This window comes from Rhinolophus ferrumequinum, chromosome 14, assembly GCF_004115265.2.
Source record: "Rhinolophus ferrumequinum isolate MPI-CBG mRhiFer1 chromosome 14, mRhiFer1_v1.p, whole genome shotgun sequence".
In the NCBI taxonomy this organism is placed as follows: domain Eukaryota; kingdom Metazoa; phylum Chordata; class Mammalia; order Chiroptera; family Rhinolophidae; genus Rhinolophus; species Rhinolophus ferrumequinum.
The window spans coordinates 39,879,766-39,902,521 of record NC_046297.1 but is presented as its reverse complement, the minus strand read 5'-3'; the positions used below and the strand labels follow the sequence as shown (position 1 = coordinate 39,902,521).

Genomic DNA, 22,756 nt, shown 5'->3' with positions numbered 1-22,756 from the left:
GATGGCCAGTTACTACCTGAGCCAGCACCTTTCCATGTGAGGCCGAGAGCCTGGAAACTGCACTCCTGGCTCTGTCCCCACAGATACCTACGAGCCCCAAAGTTGTGCTCAAATCAGTCTTCGTGTTTCCCCAAGGCTCTCCTACGTACTCTAGATTTAAATGCCTTCATTTGTGATCTCGAAACCCTGGTGTAGCGCCTCAGCCCAGAGAACTTGGAAAACTTTTATCTGGTTACATTGGACAAGGAGCACGGGACAAAGACTGTGACTGCTGTGGCTGACATCATCCTGGGTGAAATCAAAAGGTTTTTACTGACTTTTCAGAATTTTATAGAAGCCACATTGCATGCTGTTGACACCAATGACAGTTAATCTCTCCTTTGGAGTTAGAACAAAATGAACACCTTTGAAGACATGCTCCACTTTTTTACTGCTCCTGCTGTTATTTAGCCTGAGATGTAAAAATCAGAAATTATCTATCACAGCAAGAGAGAAGAGAAATGTACTATTAAGGCTGTTATTTCACTCAAGTGGGAAACAATGGGATTTCCACCTACTCCAACTGGAAAGCTCAGTCAGAGTTAGGGCTCCACAAACTCAAGCAAAACCCAAGCCCACATTTTGGGGACTGTTCTCCTTCTTTCATCATGTCTGAAAGCACTAATCTTATTTTGACAGCTGCAGTTGGATTTAAAGACTTTCAACAGTAAATGTGAGTCATCGGCCTTGTGCTTCCACGCTGGAGGAAACAAACAAACCCACTGTCACCAAGAAAAACAAACCTGTCCTTTCAGGCAAACTCCAGCTGTGCCTGCATCCTTCTTACCCCAAACTGTTACCATTCTTTTTCAATCAATTCTCCTGATCACTAACAAGATTTTAATATTCTTTTGAGAAAGGAAAAGAAAGAGGGTGACCCCAAAATAAAGCCTTAAAACGTAACTAAATCTGACCGAGTTGTAGGTTGATAAAAATAATAAACGTGACCGAATAGAATAATGTCCTACTCTTGTAGAGCACTTAGCAATTTCCAAAGGGCTGTTCACATCATCACGTACTTAATATAAAAAACCCTACCAAGTGGAATCTCCCAGGAGAGATCTAGTTTACAACATCTAGGTCAGTGGTTTTCAAACTTGAGCTCACATTACAATCCCTCGGAGGGCTTGTTAAAACACACATTCCTAAGCCCCACCCCAAGTCCCTGATTCCACAAGTCTAGGGTAGGGCCTGGGAATTTGTATTTCTTTTTCTTTTTTTTTTTTTTAAATTTATTTTTAATTTATTGGGGTGACAATTGTTAGTAGAATTACATAGATTTCAGGTGTGCAATTCTGTATCACATCATCCATAAGTCACACTGTGTGTTCACCACCCAGAGTCAGCTCCCCTTCCATCACCATACATTTGATCCCCCTCACCCTCATCCCCCATCCCCCAACCCCCTTACGCTCTGGTAACCACCAAATTACGTTCCCCAGATTAATTTTCAAACCCCGTGGCCATCCTGTGGTCACCGACTGCCCTCCAATCCCCTCACCCTCCCCCCCACCCCCCACCCCTCCCGCCCATCTAGCAACCCTCAGTTTTTGTATTTCTAACAAGGGTTCCCTTCCCCCTCCGCGAAGCTGAAGGGGCTATCTGGTGGACCCCACTCTGGGGTGCTTATGAAAATAAGAAAGGAGAGAAGAAGCTGTATAAGGTTCAAACTCATTTTCCCCTGCCGTGTAATAATTCTTTCACAACTGGCAATTCTCCACTCACATTTAGTCAGCTCAGTTCTCCCATGGGGCTCTACTCACTCAGATTACTTTTTTTTTTTTTTTTTAAATCCCTGATCCCTGGCACAGCCAGAAGGTGAGCACACTACACATAATGATTTCCAAGTTTCTGAGCCCAGGAGCCAGGGTTACAAGAAAGCCCCATGACGGAACTTACTCCATTCAGCAGGTCTCTGTTTCTGCTCAGGGCAGTCTTAGCCCTTTGCTCTGAAGCTATGTGCACAGCCTGCTTGCTCCACTCTCTGACTGTAGGCTGCCCCAAAGTTCAGACACTGACCTTCTTTTCCCACACTCCCTTTCTTCTTCCAAGATTTCATCCATTTGCAGGTCAATAACAACCACCAAGTACATCCCAGCCAGGCATTTTCCTTGCTATCTAACCTTCCATCTCCAGCTGCACCCAACCACTTGTGTGGGCTTTTTCCTGCACTCACTAGTTTTCCCACAAACCCAGGTTTCCTCTCGGAAGCTATCTGTCAGTCTAAATTCTACTACCATCCTCCACTCCCAAACCCCATCTTATGTCATAAACTCCTCCCTGGGCAGGGATTACTGCTGTGTCTCCTAATTAATTCTGTGGGTATAAGAAACACAAGCACTAAATTGACCGAACTGATTAGAATTATAAATTGATTGCATCTTTCCTATTCTGCTCCTTGTGAGGAGCACAAGGGAAGCCAAGATCTGAGTGTTCCAAAGGTTTCAAACATGTAAGAGAAATACTATCTTCACATAGAAGGTGTCGTGTGTGCGGAACGGCCTGCGGGGTCTCTGCTCCCGCTCCCCACATAAGAACGCAGGATATGGTGAGGCCAAAAAGGAACACCCACGGAGCCATAGGTAGGGGAGTCATACCACTACAGTCTCACTGGAGGCTGGATGCACACGACGTGCGACCTGCTGTCTGCTTTCTGCCAACCAACCGACTCTCTCCTCAACTTCCCTTCGACTCCCCAACGCAGCCGCGGCAGTTATATTAGTGGCCAGTGGCTCAATTGTTACAGCTGACGGCCAACCAGCCACAGCTGATGGCCATCTACTACCCGAGCCAGCACCCCTCCACGTGAGGCCGAGAGCCTGGAAACTGCTCTCTGGGGCTCTGTCCCCACAGAAGGGAATCAGTAAGTACTGGATGGGGGCCGGCCCTGAATGGGGGCCGGCTCGGTGGCACAGGCGGTTGGAGCTCCTGCTCCTAGCGCTGAAGGCTGCCGGTTTGATTCCCACATGGGCCAGTGGGCTCTCAACCACAGGGTTGCCAGTTGGACTCCTTGACTCCTTGACTCCTGCAAGGGATGGTGGGCTCTGCCCGCTGCAACTAAGATTGAACACGGCACCTTGAGCTGAACTGCTGCTGAGCTCCCCGATGGCTCAGCTTGTTGGAGTGCGTCCTCTCAGCCACGAGGTTGCCGGTTTGACTCCCGTAAGGGATGGTGGGCTGTGCCCCCTGCAGCTAGCGGCAGCTGGACCCGGAGTTGAGCTGCGCCCTCCACAGCTGGGATTAAAAGGACAACAACTTGACTTGGAGAAAGTCCTGGAAGTGCACACTGTTCCCCTTCTCCAATAAAATCTTTAAAAAATAAAAAAATAGAAACATGTTCCTCGGGCGGCCCAGTGGCTCAGGCGGTTGGAGCTGCATGCTCCTAACTCCAAAGGCTGCTGGTTCGATTCCCACATGGACCAGTGGGCTCTCAACCACAAGATTGCTGGTTCAATTCCTCGAGTCCCTCAAGGGATGGTGGGCTGTACCCCCTGCAACTAGCAACGGCAACTGGACCTGGAGCTGAGCTGTGCCCTCCACAACTAAGACTGAAAAGACAACTTGAAGCTGAATGGCACCCTCCACAACTAAGATCAAGAGGTCAAAAACTTGACTTGGAAAAAAGTCCTGGAAGTACTGTTCCCCAATAAAGTCCTGTTCCCCTTCCCCAATAAAATATTAAAAAAAAAAAAAAGCATGTTCCTCAACCAGCAGAACTGCTTTAAAAAAATAAATAAATAAGTACTGAATGAATGGATAGATGGTATTTCTGCCCCCACTCTCTACCTACTTCTAATCCTCCATATATATTACTGCAGGACTCAGTTTACTAAAATGTGGTTTTTATCCTTGACATGCTGTGTTCATCACTTCAACTCACCAAAGATCACTACTGGAACTCAGTTTCAGAATCAGATCACTCCAATTTGTTTCAGCTTACACTCCTTCCCTCAACCCCCACTAATGCCCCAAGCAAACTATTCCAGACAGGCAGTCTGATCTAGTTAGCATCCCCCATTTCTCTTCTTCTCTTCTTTGACTTGCTAGAAAAACCCCTCCCTTTATAACGTCTTCCCTGATTTTTCCATCGCTCTTTCTCTGACCCCTTGTAGGCTTTTGTCTCAGCACTACTTATCTTCCCAAAACACCTTGTTCTGAATATATATTATATATAATCTATTAGTTTTATTGAGTTATAAATGACACACAATAAACTGCACATATTTAAAGTATACAATTTGATAAATCTGACATATCAACACATCACCACAGTCAAGTTAATGAACATATCCATCACCTCCAAACCCCCAAAGTTTCCTTGTGCCTCTTTGTAATCTCTCCTCCTGCCTCTGCTTTCACCCTGACCCCAGGCAATTACTAATCTGCTGTCACATAGACTAGTTTCCATTTTCTAAAATTTTATATAAATGGAATCTTTTTATTTCATTATTATATCAGTTGGAGCCTCCAGTACAATGTTGAATAGAAGTTTTGTCTTGTTCCTTATGTTGGGAGGAAAGCATTTACTCTTTCACTCTTGAGTATGATGTTAACTGTAGGTTTTTTCATAGACGCCTTTTATTCAGTTGAGCAATTTCCCTTTCATTTGTAGTTTGTTGAGAATTTTTAACGTGAATGAATTTTGAGTATTGTCCAATACTTTTTTTACATGTATTGAAATGATTATATGTTTTTCATTTTTAGTCTGTTAATATGGTGAATTATGTTGATTGATTTTTTTTTAACATTAAACCAACCTTGCATTCTTGGGATAAACTCCATTTGGTCTTGATTATATTATGCATATGGGTTCTGTCTGCTAAATTTAAAAGAAGTTTTGCATCTAAATTCATGAGGAATGTTGTTTATAGTTTTCTCTCTTTAATAATGTGACTGGTTTTCTGGATGATGTCCCTTAATTAAACTCTAATATAAAAGCTATTAAATCACTTATGTAGCTTGAAAAAAATAATGTCAGGAACAGATCTGAAGAAAGCTGTAAAATGTATTTGGGATGGTCCTTGAGACAGAAAAAAATGAGAAAGCTGGACAAGAAAGTTTACATATTTTGCCAAGTGAGTTTACATATTTTACACATTTTCTAAATGTTGCATTTTCATTTTTCTTCCAGATACATTAAATATTCCAGAGAGAGGGAAAGGAAGGGGAAATTCCTTATTTCAAAAAATAAAGAAAGAAAAGGAAGCAAGATAAAGTTCTCTCTTGTTGGTGGTAATTCAAGCAGAGAATGATGGGGGAAATAGAGGTGTGAAGACAGGCACACTTCACGAGGATTTTTTCTCCATTTTTTTTTTTTTTAATGTGAAAAGGGAAGGACATAAACTTCTGAGCACTACAAACTAGGCAGTATCCTAATGCTTTTGCATCCATCTCATATAATGGTATTGGATGGGAAAGACGTTTTGGAGGACAAAAGAATCTAGTGTTGGCCTCTTGCATACTCCAAATTGCTCATATGGACATAACTTTGAAGGTAAGATTATTTAATGTGCTTGACCTAATCTTTGAATGGCAGAGCACATTTTGAGACACTGACCAACTCGTGTTTAGAAGAGGGTTATCTTGGCAGTGAAGAGACCCAAAATCAGGTCGTCTAAAGATATATTTATGCTTCCCCTGAAGAGAAAATTAATGGGGGAGAGGAGTGGTAGATAACACTTTTTTTTGAGAGATTTTTTTTTTTTTAAAAGACTTTATTGGGGAAGGGGAACAGGACTTTATTGGGGAACAGTGTGTACTTCCAGGACTTTTTTCCAAGTCAAGTTGTTGTCCTTTCAATCTTAGTTGTGGAGGGTGCCATTCAGCTTCAAGTTGTTGTCCTTTCAGTCTTAGTTGTGGAGGGCACAGCTCAGCTCCACGTCCAGTTGCCGTTGCTAGTTGCAGGGGGCACAGCCCACCATCCCTTGTGGGAGTCGAACCGGCAACCTTGTGGTTGAGAGGATGCGCTCCAACCAATTGAGCCATCCGGGAGCTCAGCAGCAGCTCAGCTCAAGGTGCCATGTTCAATCTTAGTTGCAGGGGACAGAGCCCACCATCCCTTGTGGGACTCGAGGAGTTGAACCGGCAACCTTGTGGTTCCTTGTGGTTGAGAGCCCACTGGCCCATGTGGGAATCGAACCGGCAGCCTTTGGAGCTCCAACTGCCTGAGTCACCGGGCCAGCCCTGATAACACTCTTTAATAATCAAAGGGCTTTCTCTTTTTATTTAGGAAAAAAAAATACACTTTTAGGTACATGGCTTCAGATGGCAAAAATAGGATCAAAGGTAGAAACTACAGAGAAGATTTAAAGGTAGGATTTCAGCTCAACCACTGATCCAGGTTGCCTGGAGGTGAGATGCAGGAGCTTTGCAATGACCTGGTGACTCAGATGGGCGATAGTTGTGGGCATGTACTGTTGTCAATGTGGGACACCAGGAGAGAATTCAATTCCTGGATTATGTGGGAGAGGGAGCTAAAAGTCTGACAGCCAAAGTCCACTTCCACTGAAGAACCATGATTTAGCTATGTCTGTTTCCTCTCATCACACAGGAAGAGTATAAATAGAAAATGGTGGATATGGGGTGTGTGTGTGTGTGTGTGTGTGTGTGTGTGTGTGTGTGTGTGTGTGTGTTTGAACATAGTTGCCTAGGAGACCCTCACACAATCATTCTGTACAATGACAAATCACAGCAATTGGTAGAGAACTTGGGGGGGGGGGCGGGTTCAGTCACAATCATTTGAATGTCAGTCTTGGCGAATTAGTTCTGAGTCTCCCTGGAATTGGTGAGCCTTTGAACCTGCCTATCCTTCTGGGCTTGCAAAGTCTCTCTGGTTGCAGAGTTGCCCTGCTGCCATCTGGGGGCCCTCAAGGATCCTGGGACTGCATCAAATGGGGTTAAGAGCTAGGAATATGGAGTCATGTGTAACAGTATTTGGATTCTGGTTTGGTTACATTACTAGCCATATGACCGTGGGTAAACTGTCTAACCTTTTTTCTTGTACCTTATTTTCCTTATCTGTAAAATGACCATTATAAAACCTACTTTAAGAGCTGTTTTGAGAATTAAATGAGATAACAGATATAAAGCACTCAGGAGAGCTCCTGGCACATAGTGAACACTTCATAAGTAGCTAAAGTTAGGCGACCTTGTATGCAGCACACTCAGCTGGGCTGCAATCACTTTTGGTGGCAATTGCCTTGATTGTTTATTTTACTTATTCCCATGCAAGAATGTGAGCTCCAAGAGAGCAAGACCATTGTTATTTTATTCACTATTTTATTTCCAGTAATTTGCATGCTGCCTGGCACCTCTTATGTGCTCAAAAAAATGGAAATAGCTGTGTCTCATTCCCCTCCAGGCCCACTGAGTCTCTCTTGGTGTTGGCAGTGACAGGTCCCTGCAAGAAACTCATAAACAGAGGTCAGGGTATAGGCCAGCCTTCCCTTGGCACAACTTTTAACTGTCCACCAGACCAAAACCATGGTCTAACATGGATGTATCAGTGAGATACATCTTATTTTGTCACCACCCATCCCCTTCCAAGGGTGAGAAGTTAGGTCAAGGTGTTTAAATAAGAGCTCAGGATGAGATAGCCACAGCCCATGAGTGATAATGCCAGGATTCAAACCCAGGTCTGCAGACTATAAAGACCCTGTTCTTTCTACCAATTTCAGGCAGGCAAGCAAAAGAGTTATTACCTTTTTCTGAGAACTGTTCTTTATGACTGTACATACTAAGCTAAGGCTGGTGATGACAGGGAAGGTAGTTGAACTGCTTCAGGGGGACTGGAGGGCTTGGACAAATGGGATGGCAGAACCCTGGCTCTGGCTCTGGCCCTTCTCCCTTAACTGGAAGACCTTCCCTCCCCTCCCCGCCTGATGCCAGTGAATCTCAAAGTGTGGCAGCAATTTACATTAGTTCGCTGAAAACGTAGACTCCTGGGCCCCACTCCAGACCTATTGACTCTGAATCTCTGGGGTAAGGACCAGATTCAGCTTCCAGGTGATTCTGAGTTATTGAAGCTTGAGAACTACCGCCCTGGGTTCATATCCCTCCTCCCCATAGGCCTTCTTGTCCCTCCACCTGACCGGCTGTCTGAAGGCCAGGCAGCTTCTGCTTCATACTCTTTGCACCCACAGCCCTCGATGGGAGGGAGCCAACGCCAGACCAGCACTTTGGGAGAGCCTGGGGGCCTCAGGGCTTGAGGTTGGAAAATCCTGGTGTGTGGGGAAGGCCTTGCTCATTACATCAGGGGAAACTTTTTGCTTTTTATTTGCTGGTTTCAAAATTCCTCTAGCTTGATTAAGCCAGCCCACAGAAAATGGACATCAGCGGATGCCCGGGTCCCAGCAGATCACTGGGGCATGAGACAAGGAGAGGAATTTCTTGTGTTCCTAAGAAGGGAAGGGCAGGAAGGGAGTTAGCAAGGTGCTGGGAGGCTGAACACTCTGTAGAGAAGCCCCCTAAGGTGGGAGAGCTCCTGAAGAGGCTGGGTGGGGGGCAAGGTGTCATGCAGGGAGTCACGTGGGGTCTCTGGTCCCGCTCCACACATAAAAACACAGGACATGGTGAGGCCAAAAAGGAACACCTACGGAGCTATAGGTAAGGGAGTCATACCACTATAGTCTTGCTGGCAGCTGGGTTGGAGACACAGGAAGCAGGAGCCACACTGTCCACAACCTGCTGTCCACTTCTCTCTGCCAACCCACCTCACTTGCTAGCTGCATTCCGCCGTGCTAGCTGCCAACCGCTCTTGCTAGCTCAGCCACCATCTTCTTGCTAGCCCCCATTTACTGCTAGCGTAGCCACAGCAGTTATATTAGTGGCCAATGGCTCACTGGTTACAGCTGACGGCCAACTAGCCACAGCTGATGGCCATCCAATCACAGCTGACAGCCATTTACTACCTGAGCCAGCACCTTTCCACGTGAGGGTGAGAGCCTGGGAACTGCACTCCTGGCTCTGTTCCCACATAAGGATAGCACCTGAAGAGGACAGAGAGATGGCTAAAAAGATGTGTAGGTTGTTGGCTGAGCAGTGTGTGATCTTTCCTGGGTTTTCCAGGTCTCCAGTAAATTTTATTAAACCCATGAATATTTGGTGTGATTTTTGTTGTGGAAACTGAAGAAGGATCAGAGGTTCAAGCAGAGCAGGGTGATTCCGGCTGCACTCAGCAACCTAGGATCTAAGGGTCTGAGAGGAGCCAAGAACACAGAGCCCCTGGGGTTCACAGGGTATGAGGGCTGTGGGCTTCTCCAGGCCACAGAACTGGAGGAGTCAAGCAGATGCTCCCTAATCCTGGGGAGTGGGGAGGGCAGGGAGGCCTCTAGTCAACCACTCTCAACACTGAAACTGAAAAGTGAGAAGACAAAAGGAAAATGTGGTTGGGCTCTATAAATGAGATACTAATTACATCCATTTGTGCAAACCTCTTCCATTAATGCTTAATTGCTTACCATGCGGTATATCAGTTACGCATTGCATGAACTATGTGTTTGATTAGCTGAATTTTATCTGCCTCCACGTGGGCTGGTCTTCCTCTTGTCTTTCTTGCTTTGGTAGCCTGGCTGTCTCTGGGCTAACAGAGTGGCTTTATTTACAACTTGAAAAAAAAAAAGTATGGGCACGCACTTAGCCTTTGGGTAATTCTCTATTCTAAGAGGTGAATTACCTCATGCTGGCTCAAATGTCAGTATGTTGTCTAGTTTTCAGGTGTAGCCAAAAAATAACGTGACTTCTATTAATACTTCATATCTGTTTGACCTTTTTTCTTTAGGAGACCTATAAAGTGTCTCTCACCAAAGCAAGTAGACCCCTGTACACCTCTAAAACAGAACTTGCATAATCACTCCCAGCCGACATTACTAACTCATCCTAAGTCCATGCTTCAGAGAAGATACCGTACGAAAACAGTTCCTCAGAGTACAGTTAAAAGAGACAGGATGAAAAGGCTCTTCAGTGGTTCTCCCTAAAGAACAGCTTGGACATAAAGGACACCAGCTCATGAATTCAAGGAGGCTACTTCTGAGTAGGTGCCTCCAACCATCTTCCAAACTCTTCCTGATGGCCTATTATGTGCCCCGCTCTGGCCTAGGTGCTATGATGGCAGAGGTGGTGGCAGGATCAACACAAAATACACAAGTTACAAAACTTCATTTCTACCCTTAGGGAGGTGATGACTTAGTTGGGTGAAGGGCCACAGATAAATAAATAGGCCCAGATTAAAAAAAAAAGAAAGAGGGAGAGAAGAGGAGAATAGTACAGATACATCAGCAAAGCAATCTTACTTCGGCAAGTCTTCTGATCCGAGTTGAGGATGTACCCTTGTTTGCACCTGCATATGTATGAACCAGGGGTATTGATGCAGAAGTGGGCACAGTTATGCTCCAGGAGGCTGCACATGTGGACCGCTGAAAGGAAAGATACAGCCGCTGAAAGGAAAGTTAAGACAACAACTCCTCTAACTTCATTCACCCTGCAAACATTTATTCAGAACCTACTCTGTGAGGTAGAGAGCGCGACCCAAAGAGAAACAAGCTGCAGTCCTTACCCTCAAGGTGGTTTATATTCTCTGGCGGGACAAGACAATTATAGATAAATGGCACCAGCAATATCAAGATAAACGGCCTCACAGGGTTAAAAGGAAATGATGTTAGGTTGAGCCATATGAAATTGCCAATATCCAATTAAAAATAGGTCAAAATGACCTACAAAAAGAGAAATTTCATGGTTCAATTAGTAATACCCAACTGGTGGGTAGGGGGATCAGAAAGTTTGCAAATACCAGAGGGGGCTTTGGCTAAAGTGTGCACTTTCAGTAGGCAGCAACAGAACTGGAGGAAAAGCTATTATAGTTAAATGAGGATGTGGCTAAGAACCAACAATTTCTCAGAATCATAAATCCCAAGAGCAGTGTAATTATTTTCATATGCAAAAGTGTTACACAAAAAAATTTTGGAGTAAAAAAATGCATTCATATATTCCATGTTTCCATAAGCTTTATGTCTCTTTAAAAATATTTCTGCATTTAGTTTCTGAAGTACCACAGCTTTCAGATACATCAACTCTTGCATAAGTCTGTGTGGAGCTCATAAAAATTCTTATTGTTTTTTAACATTTTAATTTATGACTTTACTCAAAATGATGCAACTTGAACATATTTACAATTTACAAACATCAGTATAAACAAGTACAAGTTATGCAAGTGTTTTCAGAAACAAAAAGCATGACCATATATGGAAATATATTTATAGAGGCTAAAATAAAAGAGGCTTTCAAAAGCTAAGAACAATTCCATTAATCCAGTGATCAGAAAAACTCGGACTGATAAAATCAATGTTATTCTTAAGTATATGTCCCTTTACATCTAAGTAAAAACTATGGTGATCAATAAATGAGCTAGGGGAGTAAAACTTTTTTTATTTTGTAACAATGCAATTTAGAATGATTGTTCTGAGTTTATGACTGTGTTTTAGCTCCTAAAATACAAATAACATTAGGAAAGTTCATAGATTAAATTGAATCAGTCATTTTTATTTTGGTGTGAAATAAATCAATACCTGTTTTTATTAAACTCTTTGTATGAAATGGGGATAAAATAGTACCTACCTCATAAGGACCTCATAAGGGTTAAAATAATCGAAATGGCAAAGTGCTTAGAACAGTCGGTGCCCAGTACCTGAGGAACGAATGCTCATACGTGTTAATTGCTATGTAGCAGAGGACAAGCATGATGGCGTTTATTTTGTTTTACATACATGGGTTCTTGCTATATATATTGATCTTCACCTTGGTTTTTCACTCAACATTAATGAGATTCTATTTATATTGATATGTGCCATCTTTCATAGATTCTAAGATGCACCCCAATTTCAGAGATGTTAAAATGTGAAGATACATACAGTTTCTCCTCATTATTCTGTATTTGCAAAATCACCTTTTTGCCAAAATTTATTCATAACACTAAAATCAATACTCACAGAGTTTTCATAGTCATTCATGGACATGCTCAGAGTGACGAAACATTTGAGTCACCTCATGTGCATACTGCCAGCTGAGGTGAACAAAGCAATGCTCTGCCTTCTTATTTCGGCTCTTAGACTGTAAATAAGTGTCCTTTTCAATGTCTATATAGTGCCACGTTTTTGTATTTTTGTGCTTTTTGTTGGCGATTTTACTGTTTAAAATGGCCTGCGCACAGTGCTGCAGTGCTGGTATTGGCTGAAGTGATGTGCTAGTGAAAGTGTGTCGAGTGTTCCTAGTGCAAGAAGGCAGTGATGTGCCTTTCGGATAAAATGTGCATTAGATGAATGTTCAGGCATGAGTAATAGTGCCGTTGGCTCTGAGTTCAGTGTTAATGAACCAACAATATATATTACATAAGGTGTCTTTAAACAGAAACACACATAAAACAAGATTATGTACTGATCAGTTGACGAAAATGCTGTGACCAGAGGCTTGCAGGAGCCTAACTCTGTTTTTCCCTAAGGGCAATGGTTCAGTATTCGCTAATTCAGTGTTCACCATAATTTTATGGAACATAATTAGTGAGAATAATGAAAATCAACTGTGTATCTTAGATGTGATCAAACACATTCGATCTAGTTTATGTCTTCAGTTGCTTTACCCATTGGTCAATGACTAGTCCTCATTTTATTTGGCCACATCCGCAGCAGTCGACATTTGAGTAGTTCCCCAATTTTTGCTTTCACAATGTGTGATGAACATTCTCAAACACATCTCCTTGAATACATACGCAATTGTTTCTCCAGGACTGGGTCCTAGTTTAAACACATATAGCCTAATTGCCTTGCAAGGTGGCCCACACAAGTAATGCACCAGAGTAACTAACCATTCCCACTCCCTCAAAACTTCAGCACTCAGGATTATCATGTTTCGTTTTTGACAGTCTTGTGAGAGAAAACTCATTATCCTGTTTTTAATTTGCATTTGGTTTGCACCCTGGAAAGCCCTCTTCTTTTACTGGCATAGGGCGCTCCTGAGGGTCCCTGAGCATGTCACTATTTTCTTCCATAATGAAGGCAGTCTAAAGTCTAGGCAAAGCAGCTACACAGCGTTACAAGGAGGTGCAGGGCCCAGACGATGAGCCCACTGCCTGTCTTCTCACTGGGACCCTGGCAGATAAAATAAGAAGACAGGAGATGTTAAGGCAGAGAAAATATCTGTGAGGGAGCAGACAGCACAGTGGTGAAGAGGACAGCTTCTGGAAACAGACTAAAGCTCAGCTTCACCACTTACTATGTATTACATTGTATGAATTAATTTCTCTAAATTCTTCTTGGTCACATGTCAAATGGGAAAAGTAAAAGAACTCTTGCTTAGGGTTTGGAGTGACAGCTTGTTACTCAGGCTCGTTTGGGCAGTGTACCATAAAAAAATTGAAACCAGGAGACCGTAACTTGGTGTGATGGAAAAAGAGCTGGATTAGAAGCCAGAAGACTTGTGTTTGAGTTCCCCTCTACCGTGAACAGGTGAGGAAAGCTCAGGTAAGCTGGGTAGCTCTTTTTGGCTTATTTCTTTACCAGTAGAATAAAGGCATGAACAGTGTTTAGAGATACTCAGTATAGATACTGTTTTGTCTGTGTAGCACCCCATTTTTCTCACTTCAAATACACAGGAACTGTGGGAGCTGCTGTGTTGGTATGAGGCAGCCCCACTCCTGGCCACCATTGGGTGGCACAGGGTTTGACAATCAGAGTCCTTTCTTGGCATTTAGGAATTAGAACTGAGAAAAAGGGGGCTTAAAGCAAGTGCAAGTATACCCAGGGAGGTGATATGTTCTCTGCCCATGGACCAGAGGAGTCCGTGCAGAAGCAGACGGAGGGGATGGAGAGAAAGCAGGACTGTCATTCATTACTCTTCTCCATATTTCCATGAGTAATGACTACAATCTCCCCTTTCTAAAGCTAGTTCAAGTTGAATTTCTATTACTTTCAACAAAAGAATCCCATTTTTTTTACTCAGATAGAGTAAAACTTTTCCATCTGTAAAAGTCTATGGATGAGTGTTCCGTGACCAAAGGGCATCTGGGCCCTAATGCCTCGCTCTCCCGTGGGGCAGGCCTTTGTGATGTGACCGTCCGCGAGACGATAGTTCTGCCTCCTCCTCTGGCCTCGAGTGGTCACACTTCTCAGAAGGCCTTCTGGGTTGAAATTGGGTCAAGGCTTTGTGTTCAGGAGAAATCACTAATCAGCAGGCTGCCAGTGGCAGGACTGGATTTTTTTAACTAAGAAATCTGAATGTTCATAAACGTTTATTAATGAATAATGCATAGATGACTGAAGGAATGATTGAAGGAGTGGTGGGGCTAAGGTTTTGAACTACTGGGTATGTAAAGTCAACGTCTGTTGAAGTCAATCTACCTCCCACTTAACAACGGGGCCTCAAAGAGGTGCAATAAGTGTCTTCGGAACAGAATTAGGGCTTTACATTGTGCCTGGCCTGGGGGGGGGGGTGGGGCTATTAGGATAGGAACAGCCAGCCTCTGGCTCTAAATACCAGGCTAGGCTGATAAAGCAGGTTCTAAGAGGTTAATTAAAAGCAGCCCTGCCCAGGTTCCAATGACTTCAGAAGGCTCAGGATAGACATACATTTTTCAGCCCCTAAATTCTCTGTCTTCTTTCACTGGGTGGCAAAAATGATAGACCCCAGGATGTAAAGGTTTTGGTCATCTTGTAGACAGGGCCTCAATTCTAGGACACCTGGCATCCAAGATTCTCTGGTTGTCTCAGGCACCGCCTGAGAACACAACCTCAGGAGTCCCACTCCCCACCCCTGCTGTGGCTGGTGTGAGAATTCACTACCCAGGGGTATAAAGCCACCACTGTGTCCAAGTTCACATTCACACAGCCAGTGACAGCCAGAGCCAGGACTCCTAACTCAAGGGCAATCTGGCTCCAGAGCCTAATCTCTTCCTAACTGTACAATTAAGGGTCCTGCCTTGATCACACTGGGAGACTACAGATCCAGCAGTGCTTTTCAGCTCTGCCCAAAGCACATGAGCTTCAGCCCTCCTTCCATCTGAAAGCCTGTCGCCAGGTACACCATGGCCTCCACTTCCCTGCCTAAACCTTCGTCAACAGTTTTCAAACTGTGGGTCATGTCTCTTTAGCAGGTCACAAATTTAACACAGAATGTGGACTAGTTTTTTTTGTTTTTGTTTTTCTTTAATTTTAATGAAATAGAAAAAACAATTGAAAATATCATTCCATTCCTGGCTTACTGCATCCGCCCTCCCCACGTAGCCAGTAAACTCCTACTCACATTTCAAGTCTCTAAACGCATAGTGGTTAAGATGTAGGTTCTGGGCCAGAACGCCTGGGTTCACATCTCAACTCTACCACTTAGTGCTCTGTGGTCTTGGTCACAAGTTATTGAACCTCTCAGTCTCAATTTCCTTTTCTATAATATGGGAATTATAAGAGCACGTGCTTCACAGGTTTGTTGTGTGAATAAAATGAGTTAATATATGCTAATAGATCAAAACAGCATATGCACATATTAAAATCAATAAATGTTAGTGATTATTATTATTTTATTCCCTTCAAAGCTTTCTTAGGGCCCCTAGGCAGACAGACCCAGGCATTTTTTTATCAGAGGTCCCCCAGTGTTCGGTGATTTTCCAAGGCCACTGAAGTGCATACTTTGTATAGCCAACATCCCATTTTTCTGTTATGAGATCATCTTCCACCAGCCTGGAACCCTCGGGCGTGGCACATGGAGGGTAAGAGCTCTGGAGCCAGAGAGACTGCAATCTGAGTCTCCAATTCTGCTACCTGAAGTTGCTTCTGTTTCCACTTCTGTGAAATGGGGATAATAATAGCACCTGTCTTAAAGGCTGTTATAAGTATTAAATGAAATAATATATGGAAAGTACCTAGCCCAGGACAAAAGCAGCTGTTATTATCAGAGTGTAGCTTAATAAATGTTTAAGGAACAAATGAGACTTCCGAAACTGAAGAGATGCTGTCTGAATTTGGCAGATGCTTATCACTGTTGCCTGATACCTGGAGTGTAGCTCAAAGCTGAGGCCAGCTGCCCACCCTGCTGGTCCTCCATGGATCTGACCATAATCATACACAACACGATGCACACTGAATAGGGCTCTACAATTTATAATGCCTGCTCACTCATCTATCTTTGCAGGTAAAATCCCCATTTTACAGATTTGCTCAGCATCGTACAGCTGGCACGTGGCGTCACTCCTCGCTACCCTACAAAGGCTTCCCCTCAAACTCTGACAGGAATGTCAACCTCAAAGCTGGCTTACCCAGCAGTGCTGGAGGGTGGAAGCTGCCATCAGAAAATGGTTTATCTTAAAGAAGAAATTTATAACTCGCGGCGTGTGAAGGAGTGAAATGAGCAAGAGCTTTGGAAGCAGAATCCACCATTTGATGGCTGTTCTTGGGGAATTCACTTACCGAGTTTACTAACCTGCAGAGTAGGAAGGACAGTATTGTGTTACCTCCCCAGGTTTTGGTGAGGATCAAATGCAGAAACAGAAGAAAAAGTGCTTTATAAATGTCAGTTACTGCGATCTTTACTGCACAGTTGATAGAAGCCCAGGGCCTCCTCAACCTTTGAAGACAGTTGACAAGTCTGTTCAGCAGAGCCCTGCAATGTAGTGAGAGAGAAGCTGGTATCCTGAGGGATGGAATGAGGGTGGGGATTCCGTTCTCAGGCCACAGGAACGAACGAATGAACAAATGGCATAATGCTGTTTTCTTAGAGCTTATTACGACTTTGTTGTAATCTGTTTCCAGATTACAACAAAGTCGGTTTGGGGGGGAAGAGGGGAATTCAAACTGCCTTTTAATTTTGCTGCTTGGATATAAAGGATGCAGAGAAGTTTCTTCCACAGACAAGTCTACATCCTCAGCCTCATCATATTACCTTTCCATTTGCTGATAACTCCAGAGCACTTATAAAAGAACTCCTCCATTAACATTTTCCAAGACAAAAGAATAAACCCATCAAAACTGCTATGGAACCAATTTCTTTTTTAATATTTCCAGAAAGAGGGAAACATCAATTCTGCAGATGTTATTTAAAGTCATAAACCTTAAAAATGTTTGCAGAGCGTTCTACTGGGTGAAGTTTTCCAGGTGACTTAGGCCACAACACACCACAGTAACACAGCGCTTCTGTGGTGCCAGGGAAAATGGCACTTCTGAACACTTTCCAAGTTACGTGGCAGAGAAAAAGTTCTTTTTCCTCCACGGCATTGATTTTTTAAGTAAATATTTTGATTCTGGTTGTTTGATTTTTGAGGTTAGTTCTCAGCAGGGGATTTTTTTTTTTTTTTCCCCGAAAAAGACACATCATAAACACACCTGTTCGTCCCTGAGGCTTTGCGGGGGGTGGGGGTGGAGGGTGGGGGGAGTGGATCTAGGTTTTGTCACATTCTGAGAAAAGCCCCCGAGGGGCATGTTCCTGCTCCTGGGGAATTGGAGGGAAATTGGTTCTCAAGCTCATATGGGAGGGAAATACTAGTCATTTCAAAATAGATATTTTCTTTTGTTTTCCCATCAAAGAAGCATGAAAGTTGGAGGGGAACCAATGAGGGAGGGAGAGACGGGATTGGACAATGTTTACCAGGCCAGGAGACACATTTCCAATTTCCAGGGACTAGAGTGAAGCCTGGGTTGGCACCCTAGGCCCCTGCCCTTCTGGGAGAAGAAGGGACGAGAAGACAGCTGCAGAAGTAGGAAACTGGGGAGAGAGCAAGTTGACCCACTGGCAAAAAACTGAGGCAGGAGCTCAGGTTGAAGGTAACTTGGAGGAATCTGGCAACAAAAGGAGAAGAAAGCCTTGATGAGAGTAGGCTTAGAAAGCAAGAGATGGAGGAAGCTGCTTAAGGTAGAAGAAAGCAGTGCAAGGACTTGGGGAGGCCTCCCTTGCAGTAGAAGTGAGTGAGGTGGGGGTGGAGGGGTACCTACCATCTTAACAGGTGGGAAGGCACCAAGACCACATCTTAGTCCTCCCTATACCCTGGGCCTCTTTGTCAGTTGAGAAAACATCCACTGCTAGCAGCATCATGGGGCAAAAATGTTTGGTATTCCACACCATCCAAGGAGAAATTATGCTATTATTTTTGCCCTCCCATTCCTATCTTAGGGAATGCCAGGGCAGTTCAATGTGCTGGAGAAAAACTCTACCTATCTACTTTTACTCATTCTGTAGTTTGGGTTTAAATGTGCCTTCGCCAGGGATGTCTCCCTGAGCACCCTGGACTATGTCAGGTCCTGCCTTGAATTCTTCCTCCATTACACTGTTACAACTGCACTTACTTACTTATTTGTGTAATTACATGCTTAATATCTGTCCCCTTGGCCAGAGTGTAAGCCCCAAGAGAATGCTGTCTCTATCGTGGCATTTGCTGAACACCCCTTCCAACACAGTAGCTGGGACGAGGCAATACAAAATGAACCTGGAAGATGAATAAATGAATCCTAATCATGCCCCTGGAAGAGCCACAGGGGGCAGGACTTACTGCACAACTTGTTCTGGAACACCGAGGTCAGCGACTCCATCTGGCTGAAGTTGGCCACCAGGAAGACATGGTCTTCGTGGGGCTCACTCCCTATGGCCTTCAGCGTGTTGAGATCCACTTGGCCCACGCCAATGGCAAAGATCAGGATGCCTGTGTCCCGTGCCTTTGCAGCCACCTCGGCCACTGAGTCCTGTGGCCTCCCATCCGTCACAATCATTATGACCCGCAGCACATTCTCCCTCAGGGGCCGGGCCCCCTCCGCTTCTGAGAAAGCAATGTTGAGGGCATACTGGATGGCCAGTCCTGTCATGGTGCCCGTGGACAGGTGCCTCATCCTCTTGACAGCACGCTCCACTTCGGACTTCCTCTTGAAGGTCTTGAGGGAGAACTCATTCTTGACGGTGCTGCCATATTGGAGCAGGCCCACTCGGGTGATGTCAGGGCCAATGTCCAAGAACTGCAAAATGTCCACAATGAACTCCTTGACCTTGGCATAGTCGTGGGTGTTGACGCTGCGGGAGCTGTCAATGATGAAGACCAGGTCTGCCCGCTTATTCTCACAGGAGCTCTCTGGGGAAAGAGGAGAGGAGAGGTCAAATGCATTAGAAGAGTGGGAAGGGCCCAGTGCAGGTTGGCTGTTGTTGGAAATCCTAAGGCTGGTGAATCACCTTTCTAACCTCCAATTTTCATCGGTTTTTCTTCACCACTTGGGAAAGTTTGTAAGGGTATATATGTGCATGACTGAGTAATCATGAGTATTGGCTGTAAACAAGTATTCTTTCTTTTCACAAGATAATGAACACTTTAGTTTCTAGAAAATCATCAATACAGTTTTTAGGTGGATAAATACCTGATCAGGGTCAAAATGCCTTATTATTTAGTGTATGTCACATAAGTTTGCCTGGATACTGCAGGGAACATGGAAGAAGCTTAGGATAGGGACCAATGTCAAGGAGCTTACCAGCTACCTGGGGAGACTTAACTAATGGAACAAATGAAAGAAGAGCTAGTATGAAACTGTGTGGTGTTGACACTATATGTGCAGAAAACAAGGATATTAGTGGGCTGGGCTTAAGAAGATAGGACATGAGCTGGCCTTATGGATACATAGTGTTTCAATTGAGAGAAGGCACAGATGGAGAGGGACACATGAACAAAAGCCCAAGTTGGCATGAATATGGTGGATAATAAAATAAGTGACGAAGGAACTGCTAGGTGTTGCAGGTAGGAATTAAGGTGGAGAGGTAGCCTAGAGCCAGTGATAAAAGGCCTGTAAATTCAGACTGAGAAATGTGTACATGATGTCACAAGTGATGGGCATAATATGCTTAGCATCATATTATACATATTATATAACTTATCTCTTCTGTAGTGAAGTTATGTCATAAAAAGTCATTGAGTGTGGTAGTGGTTTGCAAGATGGGTGATCCAGACCACTGTTGCATTAATCTGGTTCAGAGGGGGACTCAGTCTCAATCAGGGCAACAGTGGAAATGAAGAAGGAACCTGGCCAAGAAACATTTCAACAAAGGACACAGTCACACAGTTAGACTGGAAAAAAGCAAATGTTAAGTCTCTCTTACTACCATAACTGCCATACTTATTCCTTCTGCACCCAAGCAAGAAGGCTATAAGAAGTTTGCGTCCATGGATGAAAACGCATTACATTCTGGGAAAAGGACAATATTGGATGAGAAGCCTCCCGCCTCAGAGTGCAGAAATTGGGCATTCCTGCTGGAATTTTTCATATATTCTGAGCTACAGCATCCAACCAGGGAGAGTCCCTCCTCCCCTTCCCAGACTTTGCAGTTAAATCCTCTTTTGATACGGATTAGAAAAGGGATCCTAAATGCTTGCCCTAAATCCCAATCACCACAGCTGCAAAAAAGAGAGAGAAAGCCAAAAATGAAACAGTGAACCCAGTCATTAAAATGAGAAGAAAGGCCCATGAGGTCATCCTGTCCAGGCCAGCTTGCCAGGCCATGACTCGCCCCTGAGTGCCTGCACACACACCTCATCCACTGCAGCCTCACAAGTCTAACGATTTTAAGGGAGGATATACCCCAAACAGCCCTATCCTGACAGGAAACCAACCTTCTGCCACATGCACATATAACACTGGGAGCTGTGTGAATTTAAGGTGAGTTTCTCAAACCAGAAGCCCCAGAAACTGTCTTTGAGGACTCTGGGATAAGATCAATGTAAAATCTGACATCTGTAGGATGTTTTGAAATCTTTTTTCCAGAGGGTTTTTATCACTATGATCTCATTTGATTTTCAAGAAAGCGCTTGAAAAAAGAGCTAGGTGTGTCATACCCATTGGCTAAATGACAAAATGAGGGTGCTGAAAGTTTGAAAATCTCTTATAATCTAGAAAAAGAAAAATTATATGGAGACAAGAGTAACACCCATCCACTGGGTAGTTATAAGAATTTAAGGAAACAATCCAGTCCAGCCCTGAGCCCCAGGGGCTGTGTCCACCCAGAGAGGCACCTAGAGGGGGTGCCTTTTTCTAATTTTCATGAAGGTGGTCTAGCACATGGCCCTGGGTTGGAGCAGTGGATGACAGACCCACATGTCCCAGGAAAGAAAACAAGGGCCAGGAGTGAGGATGCCCCTCTCCAAGAGCCACCACTGCCCTACCCTTAATGTCTGAACTTACCGCGGGGAGGACGTGGTCCACTGATCTCTACCTGCTGAGAACTGGAGCCAGACTCAGACCCTGCCATGGAGCACGATATTCATGGAAGGCTCCTTGGAAGGGAGGAGGGAGACAGACAATGGACTAGCCTCCTGAGAATTCTCTTCCTCTGGAGATTTTTGGAAGCAGGGGGTCCTCCCAGGACTGGGATTTTCACCATGGGTCTTAGTCATGGTGTTAAATTCCCATTAAGCACCACAATCAATTTACAGGGAATCCTGGAAGTTCCATGGGGAATTATGTGCTAAACTGGATTAGTTCCTGTCAAAACAAGTGGGGAGTTTTCACAATGCCTGGACATTTACAAAAATACCACAAAGATTCCAAAAGTTGTTGGAGGTTCCAAGGAAGCTGTGATTTTGAGTTGAAAACAGATCCTGGCAGCCCAAGTGACCAAGTTTTCTTCAAGATGTCTCCTCACATCCCTTGAGGGCTCACAATCACAGTCTCACAGCTTGTCTCTGAAAGGGCCAGTTCAGTGGTTCTCAAACTTGAGGTGCCTCCCAACTCCCTGGAGGACTTGTAAAAAACTAAGATAAGTGGGTCACACCCCCCAGAGTTTCTGATTCTGTAGGTCTAGGGTGGCACCTGAAAATTTGCATTTCTACCAAGTTCTTGGGTGAAGCTGATGCTGCTAGTCCAGGGACCATACTCTGAAAACCACCAGTTTAGGTTCTAGATGGATCTCTGGAGAAAAGAGGTTCTGGCAAGTCAGGATCTCACTATCTCACTGTGAATCCCCAAAAGTGAGAAACTAGTCTCATTCATCTGTGTAGCCATACAGTGGGGAATACAGGAAGTCTTCAGTCAAAGTTTGTGGAATTAAATGGAATTCTGGGTGGTGAGCAGGCTTCAGAAGGTGAAAGGGATTCAGTCACAGTAGTCAGTTCAAGGAAGTGCAAGAAAACCACAAAATCTAAAGTTCCAGAACAGGTCTGGGTCCTACTAGAAAGTCACAGATTCTAGGATCAAAATCTTTGCCATTTTATGAGGGAGAATAGTCACTTTTGAACTTTTGGTTCATAAACTCATATTCTAATAAAATCTTTAGAGCTAGAGGGGTCCAATAAAGTCCAAGTAATTCACTTTACAGAAGGGGAAACTGAGACTCAGAGAAGTGACTTTATGTCTGCGAGGCCTCATGGCTCATTAGGGTCAGATTTAGGATGACCCTGGTGCCTTTTCCACCATTTTATGGTGGACGCCTTGGAAAATTCTCGATACAGCTGGCATTACAATATGAGCTTTGTAAATGCTTGGGGGCATTCTGAAATATTTGCTGTGAATAGTTTCACAGTTTCTCCACGTGGGGACTGCTGAGAGATGTTTCCAGAAAATGGACTCTCCTTGTGTGTGTTCCTTTCACACATTGGCTCTGATAAGCAGCATCCCTGTCTCCTTAGCCTGGGAGAAGAACACATGACAATCTTCTTTCTGGACCCTTATGACAGACTTTCAACAGCAATTGAAAGAGGGTTTGTGGGCACATCATAAAATGTCAT

General features: G+C 44.2%; 1 protein-coding gene across 5 annotated transcripts in view; it reads right to left on the bottom strand.

Moving 5' to 3' along the window:
* MATN2 (matrilin 2) overlaps nucleotides 1-22,756 on the bottom strand; it is a 154,349-nt gene that overhangs the window by 65,269 nt on the left and 66,324 nt on the right. For 4 of the 5 annotated variants that reach the window (XM_033126158.1, XM_033126157.1, XM_033126160.1 and 1 more), the window contains exons 3-4: nucleotides 18,554-19,123; nucleotides 10,329-10,451 (exon numbers count right to left, since the gene is read on the bottom strand). In XM_033126158.1, coding sequence (XP_032982049.1) covers nucleotides 10,329-10,451; nucleotides 18,554-19,123 — 693 coding nt within the window. The remainder of the gene's footprint in view (nucleotides 1-10,328; nucleotides 10,452-18,553; nucleotides 19,124-22,756) is intronic. The other variant, XM_033126161.1, reaches the window with a different exon arrangement.